General features: G+C 47.3%; 1 protein-coding gene and 1 long non-coding RNA gene across 2 annotated transcripts in view; one reads left to right on the top strand and one right to left on the bottom strand.

Annotated features, from left to right (window-relative positions):
• The window catches only part of LOC307086928 (ryanodine receptor 3), a gene marked incomplete at both ends in the record, with an annotated part of 129,502 nt that overhangs the window by 4,678 nt on the left and 98,201 nt on the right, over window positions 1-26,623 (bottom strand). Inside the window, 35 exon segments of the mRNA XM_079752274.1 lie at window positions 168-228; window positions 374-501; window positions 734-776; window positions 1,179-1,309; window positions 1,531-1,725; window positions 6,947-7,033; window positions 7,161-7,335; window positions 7,683-7,741; window positions 7,956-9,271; window positions 9,488-9,569; window positions 10,654-10,758; window positions 11,128-11,256; window positions 11,370-11,458; window positions 11,602-11,729; window positions 13,665-13,742; window positions 13,844-13,920; window positions 14,017-14,096; window positions 14,486-14,585; window positions 14,718-14,774; window positions 14,866-14,917; window positions 15,258-15,367; window positions 16,505-16,601; window positions 18,497-18,609; window positions 19,128-19,262; window positions 19,366-19,425; window positions 19,901-20,071; window positions 20,754-20,846; window positions 20,964-21,051; window positions 21,328-21,568; window positions 21,989-22,312; window positions 22,979-23,109; window positions 23,438-23,519; window positions 23,962-24,200; window positions 26,084-26,144; window positions 26,478-26,527. Of these exon segments, the coding sequence (XP_079608400.1) occupies window positions 168-228; window positions 374-501; window positions 734-776; window positions 1,179-1,309; window positions 1,531-1,725; window positions 6,947-7,033; window positions 7,161-7,335; window positions 7,683-7,741; window positions 7,956-9,271; window positions 9,488-9,569; window positions 10,654-10,758; window positions 11,128-11,256; window positions 11,370-11,458; window positions 11,602-11,729; window positions 13,665-13,742; window positions 13,844-13,920; window positions 14,017-14,096; window positions 14,486-14,585; window positions 14,718-14,774; window positions 14,866-14,917; window positions 15,258-15,367; window positions 16,505-16,601; window positions 18,497-18,609; window positions 19,128-19,262; window positions 19,366-19,425; window positions 19,901-20,071; window positions 20,754-20,846; window positions 20,964-21,051; window positions 21,328-21,568; window positions 21,989-22,312; window positions 22,979-23,109; window positions 23,438-23,519; window positions 23,962-24,200; window positions 26,084-26,144; window positions 26,478-26,527 (5,167 nt within the window).
• On the top strand, window positions 2,191-6,081 carry LOC307087073. The gene is made up of 3 exons (XR_013812476.1): window positions 2,191-4,425; window positions 4,723-4,837; window positions 5,106-6,081. It is a non-coding gene; the product is annotated as an uncharacterized lncRNA (long non-coding RNA).

Here is a 26,623-nt window from a genome sequence, read left to right as displayed (position 1 = left end):
AGGGGGGACATAACGTCTTTCAATAATAGAACAAATCTAAATAGAATCAACTTCATTCATCGTCAATCAGTTGTGTGCAGTTATTTCCTCAATTATCGTTTAATCAACCTGTCGGAAGGGGTCAAGTATAAACAACAACATATTAAAACAACAATATTCACACTCACGTTGTCCGTGAACACCACCCCCATCTTCCAGATGTGGTACTTTGTGTCGATGGAGCTCAGCCTGTTTAAAAAGACAGACGGGGGGTTGAATACAACAGACTCCGGGCTTACAACATCCGCCCTCGCCCTCTCTCTCCCCTCCCTCTCTCCCTCCCCCTCTACCCCCCGCCCCAGACCCCTGCTTTCATCATCCCCCCCCCCCTCACCAGGACGCCAGTGAGGCCTCCTTGGCCACCGTCTCCTCGGTGGGGTTGAAGTCCAGGGCGCTCTTGTCCAGCCCCAGCAGCTCGGCGATGCGCTCCGCCCCGTACAGGTCGCCGTACTTCTTGATCACCTGGAGGGGGGGGGGGGGGGGCGACGGGGACACGTTAGGGCCGTAACCCACGGCGACCGCCTGTACTGTGTGTACGGCGCGTGCGTCTAGACGCCCGTGGTGATCTCATGAGCCGATGCACATTTCGCTTTTGAACACATTTTATTTTATTTCTTTATTTCTTTTATTTCTTTTTCAACAATATGACCTCAGAAAATACACAACACAACGACGGCAAACGCAAAACACTCACTTTGCGTTTGACAAATTTGTCCCAGTAGTTGTAGGGGAAAGAGCTGTGGAAAGACAAAGTACAAAGCATATTTGTGCATCAGACAAATCCATTGGGAGCAGAACAAATCGTAACCCATTTTCTTACAAAACAATGTGATATCAACCTAACAAATAAAAATAATGGATTGCCAAATGAACGCAAACCTGAGAACACACTTATCCTCCTAAAGCACCAACACACTCCCTTCATTTTAACAGGCCCTCAAAACCCATGTTTTAAGATTGCTTTCAACACATAATCTCCTTCCCTTTTTTCCACTGTAATATACTTTCTTATTAAATTATTTTTTTTGTACTCACTCTGTAAAGTGTTGAGTACTTAGAAAAGTGATAGTATGCATAATCATTTAAAGCAGAGTGTGTCAGGAGTGCGGCGGTGGCTGGGGAAGGGCCCCGGGACTCACGGCGTGTTGATCACCAGGCGGTCCCACTGGCCCTTGATGTCGTCGTCTGACGGCTGCTCCGTGATGTACAGTCCGTCAAACTCCAGCTTCCTGGCAATCTCCTTCTCTCGCTTAAACACCACTAAGGGCACCTTAACCACACACACACACACACACACACACACACACACACACACACACACACACACACACACACACACACACACACACAGAGGGGACGTGAGTTGCAGTGTCCACACTTAAACACTCCTAAGGGCACCTTCACCACACACATGCATGAATGTTTGTATGCATGTATGTATGTGTGTGTGTGTGTCCAGGACAGCCGTGCGGGGGTCCCTGACGCCCGTACCTTCAGGTAGTAGTAGCCCACCACGCAGAGGAAGGAGATGACGGTGTGCAGGATGGCCAGGAAGCGCAGGGTGGGCGCCATGTAGCCCGTGCTCTCCTGCAGCACAAAGTACTCCACCACGCCCTCGTCCTCCTCCTCCGCCACTTTGCCGCCGCCGTTCCACGGGTCCGGCTCATCCGCGTCGTCGCCCGTCACCTGACAACCGAGAAGAGGGTTTAACTTCTTTTAACCAAGTTTAAAAAAAAAAAAAGTTTACAAGCAAAAGGTATGAAATGTTTCAGAGTTACACATGGGAGAGGCTGGGACGTTAAAGTTGCATGTCAAAACCTTCACCACAAACAGACATCCAGGGAGAGAGTGAGCTGCACTATTCACACTTAAAACACCACCAGGGTCACTTTCACCACACGTGTTACACTCAAAACCAAACCACTATTTTAATATGCATTTTTATTTTAAGAATTGATATGTATAACCGATAGTCATTCATTTACATATGTTTTATTTACATAGTATATATTTATTCACGAGTATTTATTTATCACGTATTACGGTTTACTTGGAAACGGAAGGGTGGAACCAAAGTGTTTGCGCTGCAGCCCGGACTCCTATGGTTGGGGGGCATTTCCGCTTCCTTGCCAGACGGATTTCGGAAGACAAAACAAAAGCTGTGCTGCTTTAGTCCTTGTAAAAATATATACCTGCTTTTCAGGTTTGTACACTGTGAAAATCACACAAATAACTATTTTCATGAATCGGAACATTTTAGAACAAAGTCGATAAATTTTGTGTCGAGTTTGAAGTCCGTAATGCCGAGTTATTAACTTTTGAAACCTCCTTTGTTTGTTCCGCGCCCAACGGCATTAGTGTTAAATGGCAATTGTCCCGAACGCATAGTATATTATTGTGGAAACACACACATTGTAGCACTGGCGGCTCCCCTATAGAGGGCGCTGGGGCGCCACCTCCCGCCGATCTGCCTCCCTGTTTTTTTTTTTGTTTTGTTTACATATATTTATTTTTATAATCTCTCATTTTCAGAAATCTATGTTAATTGCATTCGAATAATGCATTTACTTTAGAATATCTTTGGAATGCTCCATAATTATATCTTCATTCACTTTCATGTTCAACGTTATCATTTTGGTGAAGGCGTCTTCCCTAGGGCCACAGTTCGCTCAGCACAACACGCCTGATTTGTTTAGCCAATGGTTCCCCGGTTGCTAAGCAGAAAAGTACATAATTTTGCAGCGTTGTCGAATTTTATGGCTTGTGGGCTATGAAAATATAGCCCAAAAGATTAGAACACAGTGCATCGTCCAGTTACCGCGCATTTACCTCAGAGATAAGCAACATGGCGACTTCGGGTACTGCTATCATTGTTTCCCTGGGGGTTCAGCTAGCCCCAAATTCAGTTAAGTCTTTGCTTATGAATCCCTTTGAGAGAAGAACATTTGCAGAAAAACTGCAAGTAAAAGAACTCGGACCAGACAAGCCAGAAGTGAACATAACCCAACAAGCAAGAGAAAAGGATAGAGCCTACAAGAGAAGTTTTTCCAGAGGTTGGTTCGATCGAAAGGCTTGGCTAACTAGCTGTGGGTATGCCAATGCAATTTTTTGCTTTCCTTGTATACTTTTTAAAACAAGTACGTGTGATAGTTCGTGGACACAGACAGGGGTGACAGACCTGAAACATCTGTCAGAACGGATAAAAAAACACGAGCGAGCAAGAGTGCATATGAACAACTGTGTGAAGCTAGCCATGCTAGGCCGAATTAGCATAGCCGCACAGCTAGATGAGGGACACCGCATTAGTGTAAGAAGGCACAATGAGGAGGTGGACAGGAATCGTCATATTTTGTCAAAGATCATCGATGCTGTGAAATTTTGTGGTGCCTTTGAACTTGCTCTGCGTGGTCACGATCAGAGTGACACATCAGAAAATCCAGGCATTTTCCGAGGTCTAATTGATCTCATGGCCTCCATTGACCGTGAGTTGGAGGTGCACCTGGAAAACGCCACAGTTTTTAAAGGCACTTCAAATACCGTGCAAAATGAACTGTTGGACTGCATGTTGTCAGTTCTCAGAGACTGCGTTTTGGAAGAGGTGAAACAAGCAGACTACATTGCCATTCAGGCAGACGAGACAACCGATGTCTGCACTCATTGCCAGCTTGTGTTTGTGATAAGGTACATAGATGGCAACAATAACATCAAAGAACGCTTCTTTGAGTTCATTGCGCTTCCAAATTCGACTGCTGAGACGATTGCCGCTGCGCTTTTGGAAAGGCTGAGCACCATCCTTCCCGCAGGACAAGAGAGAAAACTAATTGCCCAGGCCTATGATGGTGCCGCAGTGATGAGGGGTGCTACAGGTGGAGTGCAACGTAAAGTTCAAGATGTCTACGGGAGTGCCTACTACGTTCACTGTTATGCGCATCAGTTGAACCTCATCATGCAGCAGGCAACATCCCATATTACGAAGGTCGGCCAGTTTTTTTCAGACATTGGGGGGTTTTCTTCTTTTTTCCACAAGTCATTCAACCGAACGGCAGTGCTGGATGAAGTGGTGGGTCGTCGACTCCCAGGTGCTTCACCAACGCGATGGAACTTCCACAGCTGTGCTGTTAACACAGTTTACGACCACAAAGATGAACTGGTCAAGTGCTTCCAAACCATTCGAGACAGAGGAGACTTTGATGCCATATCGAAGAGAGAGGCCGGGGGTTTATTGAGAATGTTGGAAGACGAGGCTTTCTGTTTTTTCCTGGCATTATTTCACAAAATCATGCCACATGTAGACATGCTGTTTAACCAGCTGCAGAAGAGGAATATAGACACTGTCTTCATCGCAGGGATCACCCAGAAGTTCACTCAAAGCATACAGGCCATCAGGTAAGCTATGATTTTACATATTTGCTTAAAACATGCTTACATGTAGCCTACACAGTAAAAACATGAATCCACATGGCTGAGCACAATAGAACCTCTCACAAATATCACAATTTCACCATGTCAGACTAGTGAATTTATTTCTGATGAATCTAGATGACATTGACTAGGCCCAACACAACAACAGCACATACTTTAATAAAGTTCTTGATTTATTTTATCAGCAAGTTGGTTTCTAGATAGATTCTTTTAGAGTAATTTCAGGTTGGACAGTAACTTGTGAAACTTGTTTTGGATCAGGGACACTGTTCCTTCTCAGATTAAGGAGGAGGACTATGGGGGACCTATAGAGGGACCACCCGCGAGGAAACGCAGGGCAATGGGAGAAGAAACACAACAGCACCTGGCAATAGAGGTAAGCAACTTATATTTCGGTAGTCCACTAGCCTATATGTATTTGTGTTTGTTTGCATATTTTTGTATTCCAAGTTGTCATTATTAGACATACTATGTATACTGTATATCTACTGGAGAATGCAGACAGTCTTTTTTTCCCACATTTATGCTTTTTAATTATTACGGTTAGCTTTACTTGCTCATAAAAAAAATTAACTGGTAGGAATATGCTGATTTTATTGTATTGTTGAACTGGGACATGTTTTCTGTTTTTTATTATTTCATAGATCTGTGACACCATTATGGGCCATGCCAAGGAGAGGTTTTCTTTCACAAAGCATCTCATCAGTGCTACTCTGTTGCAAGGTGACATGTTCCCACAACACAGCAGAAAGTTCCCAGATTCAGCGCTGGAAACCACGGTGGATGCCTATCCCATGTTGGACAAAGCCAGACTTAAAACAGAACTGTCCCTGATCTACGAGCATGAGGATTTTGAGGGCTGCAGTGGAGCACTGGCTCTATTTCAGGTTCTAATGGGAAATAACCTGCAAGACACATTCAGCGAAACTGTAAGCCTTCTCAAGATCCTCATCACCACACCAATGTCAACAGCAGAATCAGAGAGATGCTTCTCCACCTTAAAGAGGATAAAGACTTTCCTTAAGAACACTATGGCCCAAGATCGCCTCAATGCTCTGGCTATGCTCTCTATAGAGAAAAAACTCACACGGGACATTCCAGATTTCAATAAAAGGGTTATTGAGAAATTTGCCACTCAGAAAGACAGACGAGCAAAGTTCTTATACAAGTAAGAGTTTTCCAAGAGTTCTCCTACTAGTCTCTCCCACTCTCTCTCTCACCCCCCCCCCCCCTCCCCCTTCCTGTGACGTGGACACTGGTTGCAGAACCTCACAACCCCCCCCCACCCCTTTCAAGTGTACATACTGTATTTAGTCCTCTGCAACCCTATGGTGACATCAGGCATTCAGTGTGTCTTGAACAACCACACACAAAAGTTTGCACATTTACATGAATTTTGTGGAATTCATATTTTATTGTATTTTTCTGTGAAGTTACCAACACAATGGATTGGCCGTAACACACTCACCCATTCTCTCTCTCACTCACTCTCTCACTCTCTCTCACACACACACACACACACACACACAGAATGTTACCTTGTGTGTAATTCACAGTTTTTGTTGATGTATGTGCACTCTTAATGTTCCTGAATTCTACAAGGCAAATAAATTAACTTAGTTCCCTGGCCCCATTCGTCTTTGTAAGTAAATGTTCTATTTTGCCTTTATTATTTTGCCAGAATGCTTTGTTTGTTTGTGAAAAATTTCTTCTGGGGGACGACCCCCCCACAGGGGTTAGGGCTTAGTCGGTCTGTTAGGCAGACAAATCGTCCATTGTAGTTCAGGCAGTGGTTTAATGTAAATTCTCTAGGTGCTGTTTGTCTTATGGTTTATTGTGGTTTAAAGCCAAAGTATGTTTATTTATATTATAGGAACAGAACAGTATTTAATTGCACTGTGAGATAGCTCAAAACAACCAGCGAATAAGCTGAAACAGCCACTTGGATTTTGATAAAAAAGGAGTTCTGTATTGATTTTAAGGTGAACTAAGAGTGGAGAGAAACGGTACATGTGAGCCTCAATTTTTTATTGCACTTTTTATGTTTTATTTGCAAAGAGAACCTACAAAGGAATAATAGACAATTTAACAGACACTTTAACCAGGGAAGAGTTTATATTTATTTGTTTATTTATTATTTTATTTATTTCTGTGTTACTCGTGATAATTGTGAAATAATGACACGGATTTCGGAAGACGAAACAAAAGCTGTGCTGCTTCAGTCCTTGTAAAAATATATGCCTGCTTTTGAGAAATCCGCTCTGCTCATCTACTTGTTATCACCGTCCTGGCTACTTGGGACCGGTAACACACACACAGGGAGAGAGTGAGCTGCAATATTCATACCTAAATACCACCAAGGGCACCTTCACCACACACACAGGGAGTTAGTGAGCTGCACCATTCACTTAAAGTGGGACTTCCAAGTTGTATGCTCAAAATGAATTCTTAACAGGGATGGAATAAGAAAAGTCGAGGAGCTTACTTTGTAGAAGAGTAGAATGAAATTGATGGCGAAGGCCACGAAAAGCGCCAGGAACCGGAGGTTGTAGAAGTTTCTAGCAAGGTAGTTCTGTGAACATTTTGTGGAAAGGACAAACACAGAAGTGCCATTGATGCAAAGATCAATTCATCAATCCATAGTATTTTTGTATACTGCTCTAATTAAAACACAAGGCCAGGATTCCTGGGTGTCTGACCAGCATCTTGGTCTGGTAGATCTCCAGCCCCGCGAGGAAGCTAGCGGTGAAGGCCTCTGGTGGTTCTCTCTTCAGACCAGGTCTTTTCTTGGGGAATCTCTTCTCCTCCGGGGACGATCCCTGGGGGGCGTCCTCCTTGGACTTGTCCTGGTCCTTCTTCTCTCCGGTCTCCCAGCTGGAGAGACAAACCCACGTAGTGTTTTTGTTCGCACAAAGCCAGAATAGCAGTTATACAGTACCCATTTACTAATTTAAGATGGAAGTATCAATAAACTAACTTACTGTTGAACTTAATGACTAAATAATAGTCTCCACCAATCTACAATGAGACTAGCACCCGAAAAAAGCCTTTTAGGCCTTATAATTGTACAAAGCCTTGAAAATAACTCACCCCACTCAAAGTACTGACCCCACTTACTAAATCCTGTTATGTAGCCGCGAGGCCAGGATGATTGTGTTCATACGAGAAATCAAATCAATGTGTGTAATCCCATTAAGGAAGGTCCTGTTAAGTGCACTCACTCCGAGTTCTCCGAGTCCCCTTTGTAGTCGCCGTTGGTCGCTCTCTTCTTCGCCGCTTCCTTAAAACCAAACGATATTGCGCCGTTCATCAGCTTGTCGTGAAACACTGTATTTAATGAAAACCTGGAAGACACTCAACGTGGAACAAGTGTTTGCATCATAAAGGTTGGACGACTGTTATATGAGCCCCATATCTGCTCATGTTCCTGGTTTCTAGAGGCAACCACAGACTCTATGAAGTCCATTCCCCTACATACAGACGTGAATACCGACCTGTGCTTTCTTTTGCTTGACGGCGCTGGCGATGGAGGGGGCGTCGCCGACCACCACCTCAGACACGTCGCCCAGGCCCGGCTCTGAGCCGTGCTTGCCCTCCTTCTTGGGCTGGATGTACAGCAGCTCAGCGATCAGGTCGGCCTCCGCCTCCTCGCCCTGCGACAGCTTGCCCAGCTCGGCCAGCTGCGACGCCTCGCACGCCTCCATCTTCTCCGTCTCTAGAGCGTCGCCGTGGATCCCGAACTGCGTGGGGTCCGGCATGTTCCCCAGGATGTCCGTCACCTTGATGTTCTTGGCGCCCTCCACCAGCCCGCCGCCGAACATGGTGGTCCACAGGATGTGGAAGAAGCCCCACACCAGGCCGTAGAGGAAGTGGAAGAGGCCGGTGATGATCATCCAGAAGAAGGAGAAGAAGCCGCGCACCATCTCCCTCACGCTCATCCTCCTGAAGCGCCGGTAGCGTCGGCGCAGGCTCCGTGCGGTCAGCAGCCGGCGCAGGCGGCCCAGGCTCTTGCTGACCGAGACGCAGGCCAGGGTGAAGGCCGACGACGACTCAAGCAGCGTGTGCTCCTCCTCTTCCTCCTCGTCCTGCTCCTCCGCCACGCTCTGGTGGTCCTCCTCGTCCTCCTCTGGCCGCTCCACGGGGTCCGGCTCCGAGATCTGTGACGCCAGCTGCATCTCGAAGATGGTGTCCTCGCAGAAGTTGACAAAGAGCTCCATCTTCTCGCTCTCGCCGCCCTCGTTGACCACGTCGAAGATGAACTGCCGCTTGGACTCCTTCACCTGCGGCTTCTCCCACTGCGTGCGGCTGGACTCGCTGATCTCGAAGTACACCCGCTCGATGCGCTTGGCACCACCCATGATCTCGATGCGGCCCAGGTAGGGCTCGAAGTAGCTGAGCACGCTCTCGGCTAGGTCCCGGAAGGCCGAAAGGCGGCCGTCGTTGGGCATGTGCTCCGAGAGGTTGGTGAGCAGCACGGCCACGTTGAAGCCGATGTCCTTGGCGGGCTCATGGAACCGCTGCACAAACTCCTCGTAGTTGAACATGTCGTTCTCATCGGCCTCGGCGCAGGAGAGCAGGAACTCGATCTCCGACTGGGAGTACTGCTTCTGGTTCTCCATGGACTTCTGGAAGTCCTTCTTGGAGATGACCCCTTTGCTGTCGGGGTCGTACTCCTTGAAGCTGTCCGACGTGGTCAGGTCCTTCAGCTTGAGGAACATGTCAAAGAACTTGAGGATCATCTCCACATTGCTGGACGACTCCACTAGGGTGTCTACCATCTGCTTGCCGATGGTGCCGTTGACCACGTTACCTGGGGGGAGGCGGTAAACGGATTATCACGTTGTGTACACACCGGCAGCAAGGTAACCTCTGCCCGTGCAAATGTAGCAGGAGCTCAATCTTCCTGACTGCATAAGTCAATGTTTGATTCATTAAAAAAAAAAAGTCAAGCAAACGAGATAAAAATAATGAGCTGTAGCGGTGTGTGTGTTGACTATTAATGTGAGAGAGTCAGCAGGAAGCGAACCTTCCAGGAGAGAGAGCATCATCACTATCATGTCCTTCTGGAGGTCCAGCAGCTCCTTCAGCAACTCAATCTGACTGGAGTCCTGAGAAACACAGAGAAACGCAGAGGTAAACGTTAAGCCTTTCTCTCTCTTTATATTCAATCTGACAAGTTAAGTTATCACCCTCTCCTCCTCAGACCTCGACACTCCCTGGGGGGTGGCTTAAATACGCTGCATTTGGAAAGGGCTCAAGGCTGCTGTCTGAGAACAGGGCCCCCCTGCTGGGATTCAGTGAGAAACCAAAGGGCTCTCTAACCCCCAATCCATCCATCAGCTGCTGGCTAATGGTGTTTTACTGTCATGGTGCAGATGGCTAGGGCCAGACGTACTCATGGAGGATATCCTCAGAGTCTTTCTTTCAGCAGGCTATAAATCTCATGGGGTGGCCCTTTGATGGAGACCATCTGAAACCTCCCCCCACCTGCGGTGTCTATTACTTTACATTATCCTCCCTGACCTTTCGGAATGGTACCATAATCAGGTAAGGTGGTTGACGTTTTCTGCACCCTTACCTCCCAGCCTCATTGAGAGGCAGAGGGGGAAAGGTAATGGATGGAAGAGTGATGATCACCACAGTGCCCCAGAGGTGACAGAGAGGAGAGCATTCCTTTTTTCAAATTTGTTCAAGATAATTTTATATAAACTGTTTTCTGAGGACACGAAATGGTGATGTCACTCCCATGCCCAGCGTGAGATTACCCACTTTCTCTTGGCCGGTAATAAATAATAAATAAAAAGTTTGCAAGGACTATAGTGGAGTATTACTGGTGCAGAGAAAGAGTGCAGAGGATGGAGAAATGAGCGTCTCTCACTGATTTTTTGCCAAGAGCAGGTATATCAGCCCGTGCTGGGTAAGGAAATTACATCATCATTCCGAGCCCTCAAAAGTATTACCAGAACTATCTAAAACTTTTTTTTCAACTTGCTAATATTTCGTGGCCACGTATAAAAAAAAAAAAAAAAAGTCCTCTAAGTCAACTCCAGGCGCGTAGATTATATACTTCAACCATGGAGACTGGGCATATTTTGTAGCAGTTCATTGACCTCTAGTGGCTACAGTCTTGTATGCATGAGTCTGAGCCTGCCTCTTCCTTTATAGGCTGTTATCCAAAAAAGCTCAGTTTACCTGCGATAACTTCATCTGCATGTTTGCAAAGACATGTAGGAAACCGACGACCGCGTCCCATAATCTGCTGTGAGCCAGGCTCTGTTGATTCCCGATGCACGGACCCTGGAACAAAACGAGTGCCATGGTTAAATGCAACTGGTGACTTACAAGTGTGAGCGACTCACATTCACATGACAGCAGTGTTGAAGGTGCTGGCTCCCCGGATCCACAGTCAAAGGAAATCATAAGTGGACTGCATTTATGCAGCGCTTTACAATATTGCCTAACATTCACTCACACATTCACACACCAACAGTGGTGTCAACCCTGCAAGGCGACAGCCAGCTCATCAGGAGCAGTTAGGGTGAGGTGTCTTGCTCAGGGACACCATTGAAGTAGCAACCTTTTGGTTACCAGCTAACCCACTCTACCTCCTGAGCCCCATGCCACATGCTGCATATAAATATGCAAGAATACACAACAAGCTGTTACCTGGATGTATTCAGTCAGAGAGTTAAAAATCTGCTTTGCAACCGCCAAAGCTTTTGAGAAGTTCCTCTGACCGGCCTCATCCATCACATCTTTCCCGGAGTAGTACCAGTAGAAGTCGCTGATGGATTCCTTAAACGTCCCGAAAAATAAGACACGATAAGTAAACTCGACGGATTGGCTTTCCTCAGTCATGCTGAGCAACGCGCTGAAGCGTCTTCAGTCAACACAGCGCTTTCCTTTACCTGGAGTCTGAGCAGGTAGTCCACGGTGCTGATGATAATATTGACAGTGGTGGTGTTCCCCGTCTGAGTTCTCAGAAAGTTCTGGAAATCTAAAACAAAATAAGAAACGGATGTTGGTATCGGTATGGAGCCCGTGTAGGAGAGCATACAGGTGGAATCTCCTCTGCCTGACCTGCCCGGATGTAGCTGCCCATGCCCACATGTAATCCACAGACTCAGAGGAAGCACCTACCGTTGTTGTGGCCCTCACACAGGAGCTGCAGGAACCTAAAGAGGTCCTTGGTGAACTCATCATTCTGCAACACCTTGGAACCTGGGGCAGGGAGAAGGGATTGATGTCCGGCCCAACGCTCTTCACATCTAGCTCATGTGCATGTGCAACACTGGCTCAGCGATCAACTTCATCCCTCCATTAAGATGCATGTTTCTCAAGACAGGTAACATCCTTTAGATGCTAGACTTAAGACCTCCGCATGTACACACGTATGTTGTGTCCCTAAGGACACCTTCAAAAGTCACTTTATAACTTATTATATGAATGTCAATCAATATAAATGGCAGATTCAAGTTACAATAAAAGGCTGTGTTGCTGATTCACACGAGCAAAGCTTTGGCATGTCTTACATACAAAGCTTTGGGGACTGTTTGTTCCTTTAAAAAGTGCATGTGTTAGTATACTCAACACATAAAGAGACATATGCTGTACAGGAGGGGTTTCTACAAAGAACACAAGCAGTTACTTATATTGCAGGAGTAGAGACCGTATAGGTGTGTTTAGGGGGAGCGGGGGCGTGGTGGATAGCTGATTGATGACACTACTGATTCAAATGCCGGGTGACGTAGGTACATGCATGTGCTTTTTCAGTTCAGAGCACGAGTGGAGTTATGGGCATTCATAATGAGGGAGGAGTTGGGAGAAGGAGAAGGAGGAGGAAAGCGAGGAGGAGGAGGAGAACGAAGAGGAGAAGGAGGAGGAATAAGAGGAGGAGATGGAGAAGGAGGAGGAGGAGATGGCGGAGGAGGAGGTCTAGGGGGCAGGAGGCTGCTGTGCAAATAGCCACCGGGGTGGTGTTTTTTTATTTAAAGGAAACAAGTAAAATCTAAACCATGTATTTACCCCGCTCACTCACGTTGACTGCGACCGATGAGTTAAAAACATGACCAGAAGAACACAAACAAACATACATACAAACAAACATACAAAAAAGCAGACATAAGCAAAGGAGAAGACATTGGGTTTCAATCTGAGGAATTAGTAACAGGAGAGAAAGGTATAGTTCAATAGCAGTAACCCTACATTATCCACATCACTTTGGGTCACACTTGCATGCCACCACGCTTCCTTAACAGAAACAAATACTGAACAGGTTCACTCTGTGGCGCGATGCTAGTGTTTCAGGGTACCATTTAATGGTACAGCCTAACAGTTACCATCACTTATGCCTGGGCTGATGAAGTGGAAATGAGTTGGAATATGCATGAGTAAAAACCATCTTTATACTGTATGCAGCCCATCAGAGGATATAGTCTGCTATAGACGCTATGTGCCAGAGTACTTGTAACACACTCTTAACCACATCTTCACTACTTCAATGAGAGTGGGAGGACGGGGTGGAGGTTTACATTTTCATGTTGATATTTTGAGGGGACAGGGGGACAGACAGTGACTAGACATGACATACAGTAGCACAGGTTTTCCTGTATGATAAACGTACACGGATGTGAAATGACATATCACGTGACAGACACAGGGCCATGTCCAGAAGAAATCATTCAATAAATAAATTGATGAATAAAAAGGGAAAGTAGAGATATTGTGATGCTAATGCAGAGCCATGTGTTTTTCGGTCTCTCAAGGGGCCAATCTAACAGCCAGCTCCAAATAAACATGTAAAATATGTATTCTTCATACAAGAGATTCCACATCTGTTTTATATCACGGACTGAAAGAGCTTAGTGTAGCACTGATGTCTCTTTATGCATCAGGAATTCACTCTGAATTAAAATGGTTTGTTCACAATTATTAAACATTAGGGTAAAGTGTTATGGTTATATTAGCCGGTCCATATGCTGTCCAAACATAAATTAGATTTTTGTTCACAGTTGATATTTCTACAGAGTAAACAATGAAGCCTTCCTGTCTGTGTTCGTTATAATTAATGTCTCTTCATATGGTACGTGACCGGGCAACCTTCCATTCTAATAGAAAAAATCATGTTCATTTGGTAGAAAAACGACAATATTAAAAGCTGTGTCAGTGATGCGGTTCTCTTGATGTTATTTCGGTCTCCTCACTTACTTGATCCCTCCTCAGTAACCATGCCCAGACCTTCTGCTTTGTTTTGCCTCTCAAAAGCATTCAGGTCCAGGACACTGTGCAGAAACACAACCAACACATTGATCCATGTTTCGCTGATACATCCCAACACCTCACTTGAATGAATGTTTCAGAAGGTCCTCAGCAGGACTTTTACCTGCACGACATCATGAGTCCCGACAAACTCTTGAAGAACCCAACATCCCTTTTCTCTTTCAGGTAGTCCAGCATTTTCTGCATTGGTTTAAAAACCCACCGTCAACAGTTAACAGTGCATAGCCAACATGGCGAAGGACCACACCCCGTTCCCAGTGGATCATTGCAACATACCTGCTGCACGACTATGTTCCCCCCGTTGAGGATGGAGATGCCGAGCTTGAGCGTAAAGGTCACCATGGGACCGAGCCGACCTGAGGACCCCCAGATCACACAACGAAGTTAGGCCACCATCCCCACCCCCACGCCCCGGGCCATGCAAACATCTACAGCAGTGGTTCTCAAATGGGGGTACGCGTACCCCTAGGGGTTCTTTGGAATACTGCAGGGGATACTCAGAAACCTTTTGAAGTTTCAATTCTGATACGTAGACAGTAGAAAATTGAAGTGGTTGAAAATAGAAACAAAACAAAATAAAACACACATACATCATTCATGTTCATTTAATTATTTTTTCCAACAAAAATGTTTTGTGCAGGTGAAGGGATGTACTCGCGTGTAAATATACCTTAGAGTGGGTACACTGGTAGAGAACGTTTGAGAACCACTGATCTACAGGGCGGGGGACGGCAAGGCGCCTGACCTTTGCTGGCGCTGATCATCTGAAGCGCCATCTCTGCAGCCCCGCGGTCGTGCAGCCGGGCCTGCTGGTAGAGGGTCTTCTGTTTCTCCATCTCCTTTTCCTGGGATAGAAAACAGCACGCAGGCCCGCTGAATCAGGTCAAAGGTCAGGACGACGGTTGGGCTTAATGCCCGCTCAGAGCCCATCCATATGGTGGCGGAGGGCTGGGACCTGGGGGGTAGGCATTGAGTACCTCAAAGGTTTTCTCCCTCTCCTCCTCGTAGTTCTCCTCTTCGTCTTCGGCACAGCTCTGGAAGAAACGTTTAATGGGTCAGACGCGGTATGAAGAGGGATGTGAGGAACGGAACAGGAACACCGACGCAGTAGTCACTGCACCTTACCTTGGCCATCATGTCTGCATAGGCAATGTAGAGTGGGTCCTCCTCCAACGAACTGGGAAGTGATCAGATTATTTCATACAATTAAAAAAAATACTTTCACCTGTTTAAAAGTGAGAAAGTAGTAAATGCAATCTCATGTTACCACAAATGGAAATGATCTAGTGGAAGACCACAAACAACCAGCGTGATGGAGTGTTGTTGTCATGGTACCCAGGTGTGTCTGTGTGTTTATGAGCGATGGATAGAGGGAGGCTGAAAGAGGGAGATAAAGAGAGAGAGCGAGACAGAGAGAGAGAGAGCAAGACAGAGGGAGAGACAGAGACAGAGAGAGAGAGAGCGAGCCAGAGAGAGAGAGCGACAGAGAGAGAGACAGAGACAGAGAGAGAGCCTACCTGCACTCTGTCAGGGCGTTGTGGCTGAAGTGCAGGATGAGTTGATGGAGAGGGTCTGGCTGTGTGTCCACCACCTCTTCCTCCTCCTCCTCCACCTTGGGCTGGGTTTTCTGCACACACCCTCGCGTGTCAGTGTGTGCATGGGCAGCCATCCGTGAAGCACATTACCACTTCAATATGGGCCATGTGCTGTCTGTGCCAGTGGGGGGTCTGATACACTGCGGCACCTCCTATGCATCTAATGAGCTTTGGCATCCGCCCTGCGCCTAACTGTGTTTTTCATAGGTTTATCAGTGTTCAGGGCGCGCTGCTTTATGCATTCTAGAGCAGCTAGACATGAAGCGGCAACAGGTAACCGGGCAGAATGGGATTATAATGCCGCACGCACTATGCATCACAAATTCAGTTATTGACGCACAGACACATGCATTGAAGCACACAATGGACATGCCCACACTCAGAGAACGACGCATATGCACACGCAGGCATACACACCCACACACACACACACACACACATACATGCACAAACACACACAGGCCAGACAGATGATGCGATATGTTATCAGCTGTGCAGTGTTAAAGAGCTGAAGTAAGCATGAATCTCCGAGCGCCTGTTTACCAAACTGCAATGATCTACCAATTTATCCCGAATCAAACCCCTAATTGACTGTGATCTCCAATCAGATAAACTGCATGTGCTCTCAGAGTGCCGCCAGCCACGTCAATTAACCACCGCCGCCCCCCCCTCCCCCCCGCGGGGTCTGCGATGATCAACGCTCTTTTAAGAGGAATTCCTGTTAAGTTGTACAGAGAGCAGCCGCGGGGGCGTTCATTTCCTTGTCTTCCAGCACAACAAATTCCTCAAAACGACAGCGAAGACGAGGAGAATGGAAAAAGCACGGAGCATTAAGGGAAGACACCGCGTCCCGAGACGCACAGCCTCACGACTCAGAGCGCAATCTGTCTACAGGGGGATGGCACCCACATCACAAAGATGTCATCACCGGCGATGACGTCAGCATGGACGTCATCAGTGGCGATGTCATAAGCGGTGATGTCATCAGCGGTGATGTCATGCTCCTCGCCTCAGAGTGAACAGGCAGGGGAAAACTTTAAGACACACTGACGATTGACCACGTGACACCGAGGCGGGGCCTAGGAAGCCCACAATGCATAGCAGGGGCCCAGGTGACTGCGTGGTTTAGGGTTAGGGTTAGGGTTAGGTTTGTGGTGGGTGGTACTTACTGCCAGGTCCTGCACTAGCCTCTCCTCAAAGGAGTACTCCTCTGTCTCTATCCATATTCTCTGATAGGCCTGGAGGAAGAGGTTAATAGAGCGGTGCCTGGGAAGGGGGGCGACATTAGACCGGGGTTAGATAGGAGCTCAGCAGGGGGAGGAGAGGGGGTTAATGCCAGGTTAGTAACACATCCAGCTGACCACCTTCAGGGGGAGAGAAACACTGTGAATGGGTGAGGCCTGCTGAGTAAGCACTGAGGGACACGCCCTTTGTTGACATGAGCGGTCCCTCCACAGCAGACCCCCTCCAAACCCACCATCATTATCCATAATTGATCCATCTCTTACAAAAAAAAGGAAAAAACACCTGATCAAACTAGTATGTAATACAATCGCTTATATTCAGACTGCGTCTTTTTCTTTGGACAGACATACTATCACAGGCAGACCGGTTAGGGAAAGAAAGTTTGGCACGGGGTTGGCATTCATCTTGCCAAACACGGATGGAGAAAGGGCAGGGGAGCAGGGGGGAGGGGGGTGCAGTTTAGTCAGGGAATCAAAGGTCAGCACGAGGTGCTTGATGAAGGTCAGAGCACAGAGCTTCTTAGGGCTACGTTACCGTGAGCATGGAGAGCAGACTGTCACAGTCTGTGTTCTCATGCATCTCCTCCAGCCATATAAGTCGGAAGGCATTCAGGAGGTAATTATTACTGGTATGCCTAAACAGGGGGTGGGCGGGGTGGGTGGGTAGTGGGAAATTCAGGGGGGGCGCGGAAAAAAGGATGAAATAAAATAGAAATATAGTAGATAATAAAACACAGAGGGAGAAAACAGAGCCTTTTTTAGTAAGTGGAGAAAAATGAAAAAACAGACCTGAGTGAAAGCGAAAACATTCCACCCATTTTCCCAGGGAACGTTTTAATTACAGCACAGCACACACACATACGCTCACGGCAGGCAGACGTCTTGTGCTCACCTATCTCTATCCTGTGCATTGTCTGCAGCTAGAGCCTTAATTACTTCCTGGGCTGATACATACACCAGAGTGAAAACAACAGGGGGAGGAAGATGAGTCACGCTGTCGGACAGGAGGCGCTTGTCTGATCCCCCCCCCCCTCCCGCACCCCACCCCAGGCTGAGACACATAATTGCTATATCCCACCCCCCCTCCACACACACACACACACACACACGCATGCGCACAAGCATGCACGCACACACTCACACACGCACACAAACACACCCAGCACATGCACGCACGCACACAAACACATACACACACACGCAAACAGACACACACACACACACACACCCTCCACTACTGTAGCTTCTCCGCCTGGCCCCGCATTGATTGAGTTACAGAGCAACGGGCCATGAAATTGGTTGTGTCCCTTTCCCTGGTTCTTCCAGAACAGCTGGCGGCCCAGCATTTGTCCTGTAGATTGGTGGGGTGGCGCGGAGGTCTGGATATTAATTCAGGGCCAGAACCCAGGAGGGAAGAGAAATGAAACGGCGGTGGAGTGGAGGAGAGAAGATTAAATAATTCGAGGGGTGGGTATAGAAAGGTGAAGCAGTGCTTTGCTCAAGGTGTGGTCAGCTGTAGTGGCTGCTAAACATGGGTGTCTTGACCAGGTGACCAGAGGCACTGTCAAGGTTTTATTTGAAAGAAATGAAGGAGAAAAGATAGTATTGATTAGTGGATTCAAGTTTTAGACTGTATCAACAGTTCCCATCGCTGCCGTCTTATTTCCTCTCGATTTCCATTTAGATTGGATAATAGAACCGATTTATTACTGTGAGACGCTATCAGCCACGCCTATTCTTTTTTTTTTTTTACCAAAACACAGTTTTTCAACCAAGACACTGAACGTCAGCCTCAAGACGACACCTAAATCAAGACTTCAAAAATGACACAAAGATCTAATAGAGCCCTCAGTGATCAGCCTTAACGGCAGGAGGATCATCCGGTACACATAACAACAGTAGGTGGTCCAGCGGTACCTGGGGAGGTTGTAGAGAGGAGCCATACGGAAGCAGGCCACCACCGCCCTCTTCCTCTGCTTGGACAGCAGCTTCTGCCAAACACACTTCTTAGACCTTAATGGCTGCTCCACCTGAGGCGACATCAAGATACTTGTGAGTGGGGGTGTGGTCATCTGTTAGTAGCAATGCCCATTGTTGACTTATTTTCAGTACGATATTCCAAAATCATCCATGAACTTAAGCACACATTGTATGTTGTATGTCCTGGCATTTTAAAAAATTGTACTTGGCATTGTGTAGCATCTTATCCTATCTTTGTTGTGTACAGGGAATTGGTTAACCTAGCGATTGTTAGTGCTTGGCACTTGGTTCTATGAGCATCCTTACCGTACCAACAGCAATATATTGTTTCTCTTTCTTCTTACAAATGCACTCATTGTAAGTCGCTTTGGATGAAAGCGTCTGATAAATGCCCTAAATGTAAATGTGAATGTATGTAGCAAACTTTATGTATTATGTGTGAAAGTATCTCTTTTGGTTACATTACGGCAGAAAAAAAACGGAAAGGAGAACATCATTTTGGGATTGGACCCCCTTGCGTCTCTACAGGGGAGGGTCCGGTCCGGGGGGGAGGGAGGGGAAGACAGACCTGCTCTAGGTTGAAGACGGCGGCGGAGATGCTCTGGATGCGGTTAACGGTCCGGCCAGGATCGGCATGGCCCTCGCTCTTCACCACCACGTTCTTGTAGAGGTTCAGCTGCCAGCGCACCGCCGGGTCCTCCGACTGGGGGGGGGAGAGAGGTTAAGGTGGGGGGGGCATGAAGGTAGACACCAAAGATGCCAATCGCTGTTCGGTGACCACCAACCTGAAGGTTGGCCATGCCTACCTTTTCCTGAAGGTGTAGATTCTGCCGGATGTGGTCTTTGACTTCATCGTCTGAGTCTTTCTTTTGAGTGAAAAGGGGGATTAAAGAATCATCAGGCTGTACAGAAGTATTACTACAGTCCTAAATATTGTCTGATTTGCAGACTTAATTGCATTTTCAAACTAAAGTTAAGGGCCGGATTAGCATCTTGAAATAAGATCAAGTGTCACCTTTCTTAAACATAACTCTAGTTCCGATATATGTGTTTTTAGAGGTACAACTTTCAGTCAAATATATCGCTAAATATAATTGTTTTGTCCAATACTAATTGGATTAATTTTTGATATTGACTTGACATTTAGCATAAACCCTCAAACAAAAAATGTCATCAAGGAACTACATCCCAAATAGTAATCAAGCGCAACATAATAGTAACAATAAACATAATGGACAACCAACTAAAAAAATCAATATGCTGTTCATGTTCTTTAGTCCGCCTTTGGCCGGTTCCTTCTCCTGGTTCCCTGGACCGGCGCCCCTGTGCCCCGGGGCTCACCAGGAGGTAGCGGGTCTTGGCCAGCGAGATGAGCTCCTGGTCCCCCGGGGTGCACATGTTCAGGCCGATGGGCAGCATCTTCTTCAGGGCCGCCACGATCAGCGAGGTCTGGATGGAGTAGAACTCCCCGCGCCGCTTCTTGTGCTTCCGCTCCTGGTCTTGCCCTCCAGACTGAAAGCATTTTGGACAAAACGGAGGCCGATGTCACACACACGTAGAACAGTCGACAGGTACTTAGAGGTGAAACGTCACAGAAAGTGTGGTGGTTCGTGTCCTCTTTAAAGCTGTGATGTGTTTCATGCCTCTGCATGTCCTTTGTCAATGTGATTGATGAGTTCAGGGTTTAGTATTTAGCGTGAACTTATCTACAGAGGGAGCCCTCCAACTTGATAAAAGTCAGACACAAGTAAAAAGAAACATTTTTCAACAGCAGCCAACCCTGCATCCCAGACTCAAGCATTGTCCACTGACGCATCTACAAAAGTTTAGGTTGATGCTGAAAATCCATAACCGAGCATCACTTTCCCGTTTGCTGATAGAGTAACAAGCACTGAGGGCCTACAGAGACAAAGTGGAGTGGTTGGCTCAGAGGAACCACTCATTTCTAGACACACACACACACACACACACACACACACACACACACACACACACACACTCAGTCAGCCAGTGCAATAAGCGAGTAGTTCAGCAAAAATCCTGAGGTGTCATGGCTTCCACTTCACGCAGAATCAGCAGGGCTTTACTCTACTGCCAGAGAGAGCGATCCACTCGGGTTCTTAATCCAATAAAGTTTTAAAGAAGTTCACACCAGCTGGACTCTGAATTGGTGGGAACACAAGCTGAGGTCTACCTTAGACATCTTGGTTTTGTTATCCCCGGTCAGGAAGGACAGGTTGTTGATCTCGTTCTGCACCACAAAGTTCTGCTCCTCCCGTTTGAAGTTCTGCACAAAGAAGGAGATTCCAAAAGTGCAGGGCAGCCGTCTGTTAGTCAGAGCCAGCTGCACTGGAAGCAGGCCTGCTGGGACTACTTAATGTGGCGTTTGTGATTCACTACTCACGTGGGATTTGCACCACAGGATGAATATCTCTGCCACCATTCTGAAGAGCTCGTTGGAGTCCCTGTCCGGCTCTTTGAGCCACCGAGATCTACACGAGAAACGTTAAAAAACGCCATTCATAACCACACACACACACAATGTCAATGTCATGAAAGAGAATCCATATTACATATTGAGAGTAAATTGTTGATGTGGCTTTAAGTGAACAGCTTGAAGTGCAAACCATCATTCGCTGTAAACCCCTCCACACCTCAACCATCCATTTTCTCATGTTTTCATCTCTTATTCGTAATGAACAACTATAACCTAATTCCAATTAAGGCCAGTGAACCCCGAAAAACGACCCGTCATGCCCCAGGCCCACCTGTTGTTGTCCACGTAGCGGATGAGCATGGGGTAGAAGGCGTACAGGTCCCGGCAGAGCACGGCGAACTCGTCCAGGATGAGCAGCTCGGCCTCCTGGGTGTCCCCCTTGCCGTCGGCCTTCAGCAGCTCTTCCTCGCCCACCACCTTCACCGTCTTCTTCTTCAGCTTGTCCAGCGTGGGCAGGAAGTGGCTCTTCAGCAGGTCGGCCCGCGCCTTGCTGATGATGGGCTGCACGTAGACTGGGGAAGGATGGGAACGTGGTTAGAGTGGTAAAGTGGTCTTTGGATGAACGCGAGTCGTACATCTGCGGCGTATGTACGCAACACTAGTTTGGCTTTCAGTTGTTTTGTCACTTCAGCCAGCATGACAATAATGCCGATAAGTCATTAAGGTACAATGCCAATAAAATAATACACGGGATCATCAATAAAAATGACGTCCACTTTCAATATCATTAACATTTGCATATATATAACGATATATACGATTTTGTGTATAACGAAGATATTTAAATATTTTGTTGATCCTCCTATTTTGAATTTGTATCCTTTTTTTATTTCCAATCTGGGAGAAAACTGGAAGAAATCTGGGAGAAATCTCCACACGACCCTCTCACACTCCGGTTCCACCCCGTCCCCCGTCCCTGTCCACATCCGTACCGGCGATCCTCTTCATCCAGGACGCCTCGTCGATGCCCAGGTTGCTGTTGAGGATCTTCAGGATGTTTCCCAGCAGCAGGCTGAGGTGCTCCGAGGTGACGGTGGTGCAGCTGACGCAGCCCCCGCTGGCCGGCTGGTTCTCGGGCCCCCGCTCCCACCAGTACGACAGGTAGTTGCAGAGCATGGGCAGCACCACCTCGATGACGTGGGGCATCTCCGTGTAGCGGGCGCCCGACTCGGCCATGTCGTTGATGTCCTTCATCAGGCCCGCCAGGCGGGGCATCTCGGGACACATGTCCTCCACCGAGTCGGGCATGCCTTGGTCTGGGCGCACGCACGCACACACGCACACACACACACGCACACACAAATGCACAGGAAACTTGAAGGTCAACATGGGATTCATTTTAGTAGCATAGTATATCATAGTGTCAACGTCATTGATTTTGCATCCTTGAACTCCCATTATCAGCACAATGTCAGGATTAAAGAGATACAAGGGACAACTAAAGTATATTTATTATGGTGGATCTATCTGTAATGTTTTTATATTTATATATCATATATATTAATCCCCCTCAAGAATCTGTGTTTATATTTTATTTTAATTCAATGTTGCTATATATATATATATTTATATCTATATATATGTAGTATATACATATAAAAACAAAACAACGGCTTGATCTCAAAATCACAACAAAACACGTGACCCGCGTGTCAGGACTCCTCCAGCCCTCACACCCCCTAACGCTGGGGTGCTCTTCCTCTCTGGCCCTCCCTCTGGCCCCTCTCCGGCCCTCCCTCTGGCCCCTCTCTGGCCCCTCTCCGGCCCTCCCTCCCTTTGGCCCCTCTCCAGCCCTCCCTCTGGCCCCTCTCCGGCCCCTCTACGGCCCTCCCTCCCTCTGGCCCCTCTCCGGCCCTGCCTCCCTCTGGCCCCTCTCCGGCCCTCCCTCCCTCTGGCCCCTAACGCTGGGCTGCCCGACTCACTGGCTCGCTCCCGGACCGACTTGGTGTTGAACACGGAGCAGGGGTTGTAGGCGTTCAGCTGGGGCTCCAGGAAGGCCACGGGCAGCGCCCCCGCCAGGGTGGCCAGGCACTCCCCCAGGGCCGGCAGCTGCCTGGTGGGAGGGGGAGGGATGGGTGTAGGGGGGGGATGGAGGTGAGGAACAGAAGAATTACAAGGGCTTCTTTGCAGCCATCATATCAGGAACAATAATTTGTAAAAAAGGATTTATATTGTTTTAGGAAAACCTGCTTATATTGTCATAATATTACTTAATAATATTATTCATATTATTCCAAATCTAATTCGGAGAAGCTTAGCCGGTGTTTAAATATTGTTATGATAATGATAGTGCTAATTGCTGACAATTTGTATAATTTCATGGTTTCGATTTTATTGCTTATAAATGTTAAATAAACAAATACAAACACAATGTGTGGTACCTTTCCACGTAGATGTTCTTTCCCGTGCCCAGGGCGTAGAGGCTGTTCAGGATCCGATAGCAGGACACCTGCAGGTCATCCACTGTGGCGCAATCAAACAACAAGCATCAAGCCCCCCAACACCACAGAAACACCTCCCTTCAGTTCCCGCAAAAGAATCAAGAATTCACCTAGACTCTGTAAAGCCACCGCGCCCACCCCCTCCCACCCATCTTACACACTTATTGCATGTTGTATGTCCTGCCATGTACGCAGTTATTGTATGTTGTACGTCCTGGCACTTAATGTACACACTTATTGTATCTTACAACTTATTGTGCTGTATTTGTTTTATACAGAGAATGTTACCTAACAATTGTTAGTGCTTTGCACTTGGTTCTATGAACATCCTTTCTGTACCGACAGTGATATATTGTCGTTTCTCTTTCTTCTGACAAATGTACTGACTGAAAGTCGCTTTGGCTAAAAGCGTCTGCTAAATGCCCTACATGTTAAAGTAAACATCTCCACGTCTCTGAACTCACGGAGCAGGTCCACGCCGAAGTGGTGCTGGGTGATGTGCTGGAAGAGCGCCGTGAGGATAGGCAGCAGCGCCACCGTGGTGTAGTTGATGTTCTGCGACACGCCCTTCATCTGCGAGCGCGAGTGTGTGAACTTCCCCAGCTTGAGGTTCTCGAACGTCTTCTCCAGGTCCTCGGCCGCGTTCTCAAAGAAAGTCCGGAGGCCCGCCTTTACCGGTTCCGAGCCAGACTTCATCACCGTCCTGCGGGGGAGGTGAGTGGAGATGAGCCACCGGGATGTGGGGGGATGGGTGTGTGGGTGGGGGTCTACAAGTGGACTGGTGTACAGCGATTAGACCTCTGCCCTCCCCTGGTCCTGTCAGATGACACGCACTGATTCCAGTGTTGTGCATGAACACGCCAAAAGAGCGGCATTCATTGATGGTGCTCATATATTAGTGAACGGTGAACTGAACGTTCCCACTTGCAGCTACTGAACGGGTGCTCGCTCATGCACTGGCGGCTGCGGTTAGCTTTGTTCTTCACTTTCTGCATAATATGAACCATTGTTTAAGTGGTAAAACATATACTCACATTGTTTTTCTTGGCTTTTAAAAGTAATCTTGATTCTTAAGTAATTAATTTAGTTTGGGCAGCGGGCAGTGGCAATGATTGGGGGGCTGTGAGTGGATGGGTAGGAGGAGGATCTAATGAAAATAAATTTAATAGCATAAAAAAAGCAAAAATGAACGTGAACAGTTCATCTTCTGGGACTGTCAACCTAGTTCAAAATTTAAAATTGTGAACTATGAACATGAACTAGTTCATTTTAATCTGTGTGAACTGAACATTGAGCTATCTTTTGTGAAGTGTGAATTTGCCCATCACTGACCGATTCCTCTATCTATATCTATTCCCTATGGCTGTTGGAGTGGCTCCAAGGAGAACGAGTTTAGAACCGTGGGCATAATACACCCCATAAACAGCTGAATAAAACGCAGCACTGCAACGAATCGGAGACGGTTTGTTTGGTTTGTGTATCTTGTTTTTCATTTTTGGCGTGGCATTTCACATTGCGTAACATCTCATAATGAGCCCTTCCGCCGCTCAACTTAGCCCCTTACGCAGCGCCACGGGAACGAGGACATCAGAGGCCACTCCCGTGGATGCAGCTGTTGGCACGGCGATGCTGGTCGCACGCTTTGGTACACTTGCATGATTAAACGTCACAACTTGTGCGTTGCATTAACACACAGAGCACAGCGTCCACGCACAGAGAACAGCAGATGCCTGCAGCCAGAATGCACACACGTACTAAGCAGGCTCTGGCCTCGTTTGGAGACCATAGGGGATCTGGGTTAATGTCAGCATCTCCCACGCGTCCCACTAACCCAGAACAGGGTGTGGAGTGCCTAGAGGCCAAAGACCCTCCACAAGGAAGAAAGGGGAATGGTACCATGGACAACAGCCTTTCCCCAAAAGGCAAGCACTTAGAGAAGTCCTGGAGAATCAGTAGTATCCAGCACACCTGCTGCATTGCTACCAATGGGGGACACCTGCCGGCCATGAGGCCAGAAGAGAGTGGGCCAGCTATAAAGGGAGAGAGAACTTTTCCCCACGAGGAAGGATTGTGGCAACTTCCCCTAATATGGTGAGGGGTAAGCGACCAGTGGCACTTAAGAGGAACCCTCTGCGAGAATGGAGACACTAGGAGAGAGAGACTTATTGTGTGTGCCGACTACTGTCTCTCACCCGTTTCTTTTGTCGTCCACCCAGACTCCAGTCTACCCTGAATGTCTCCCAGGAAACCTACCCTGGACCGAGAAGAATTTACGTTGGACTTCACCCTCCCCCTTGCCCTCACTGTTTTAAATAAACCCTCTTTGTTACTGTTGCCCAAAACCTGTCTGTTGTCTGTTTTCCACACAAAGTCGACCTTGTCTCAGTCAAACATCCCGTAGTTCTATCAGAGCTTTTGTTCATGACGTTAACATTAGGTCATTTTGCGGTAGCTTTTAATCAAAGCATATCAAAAATGGAATTAACCAAAGCATAAATCAGTAGTAAGTAAAGCGAACGCCAGGAAGTGAACAGACAAGACCCGCTGGGGATGACATTCTCATTCGTCAGGCAATATGGTTCTCACCTGGTGTCCAAGGTATGCGCCAAGATATGGAGACAGCTGACCATGGTGGTGGAGTCACTACCTATAGCATACAGACACGCACACACATGCACAGTCACGCACACACACACAGAAAAACACACACACACACGCACAGTCACAGACACACACACACACACACACACACAGACGCACAGAAAAAACACAAATTGATTAGATTCTGAGGAAGGATTAAGGGGACAGATAAATCTCACAAATACCTTCTCTACATCTAAATGCATACAACATAAAACCAAAGCCATTGTTTAAAGGGGTTTAAGTCCCACATGATCACACCTTACACATGCACACACACACCGAAACACTTGTTGCATGCACACACAGACACTGCCCAGAGAGGAGGTAGCGGTCTTACCAAAGAGGGAAATCCTATGTCTCACAAGAGCTGCTAACTTACAGAACAGGCTGAAAGAGTAGAGGAACAGAGAGGATGGAAGACGAAGGAGAAAGAAGAGGGAGAAAACACTGAATTTAGGAGGCACAGCGACAGAGAGGTTTGTC

Source organism: Pollachius pollachius, assembly GCF_949987615.1.
Source record: "Pollachius pollachius genome assembly, chromosome: 15".
Classification (NCBI taxonomy): domain Eukaryota; kingdom Metazoa; phylum Chordata; class Actinopteri; order Gadiformes; family Gadidae; genus Pollachius; species Pollachius pollachius.
Note: the sequence above shows the minus strand (reverse complement) of the source record. Positions and strands in the feature narration are given on the sequence as shown.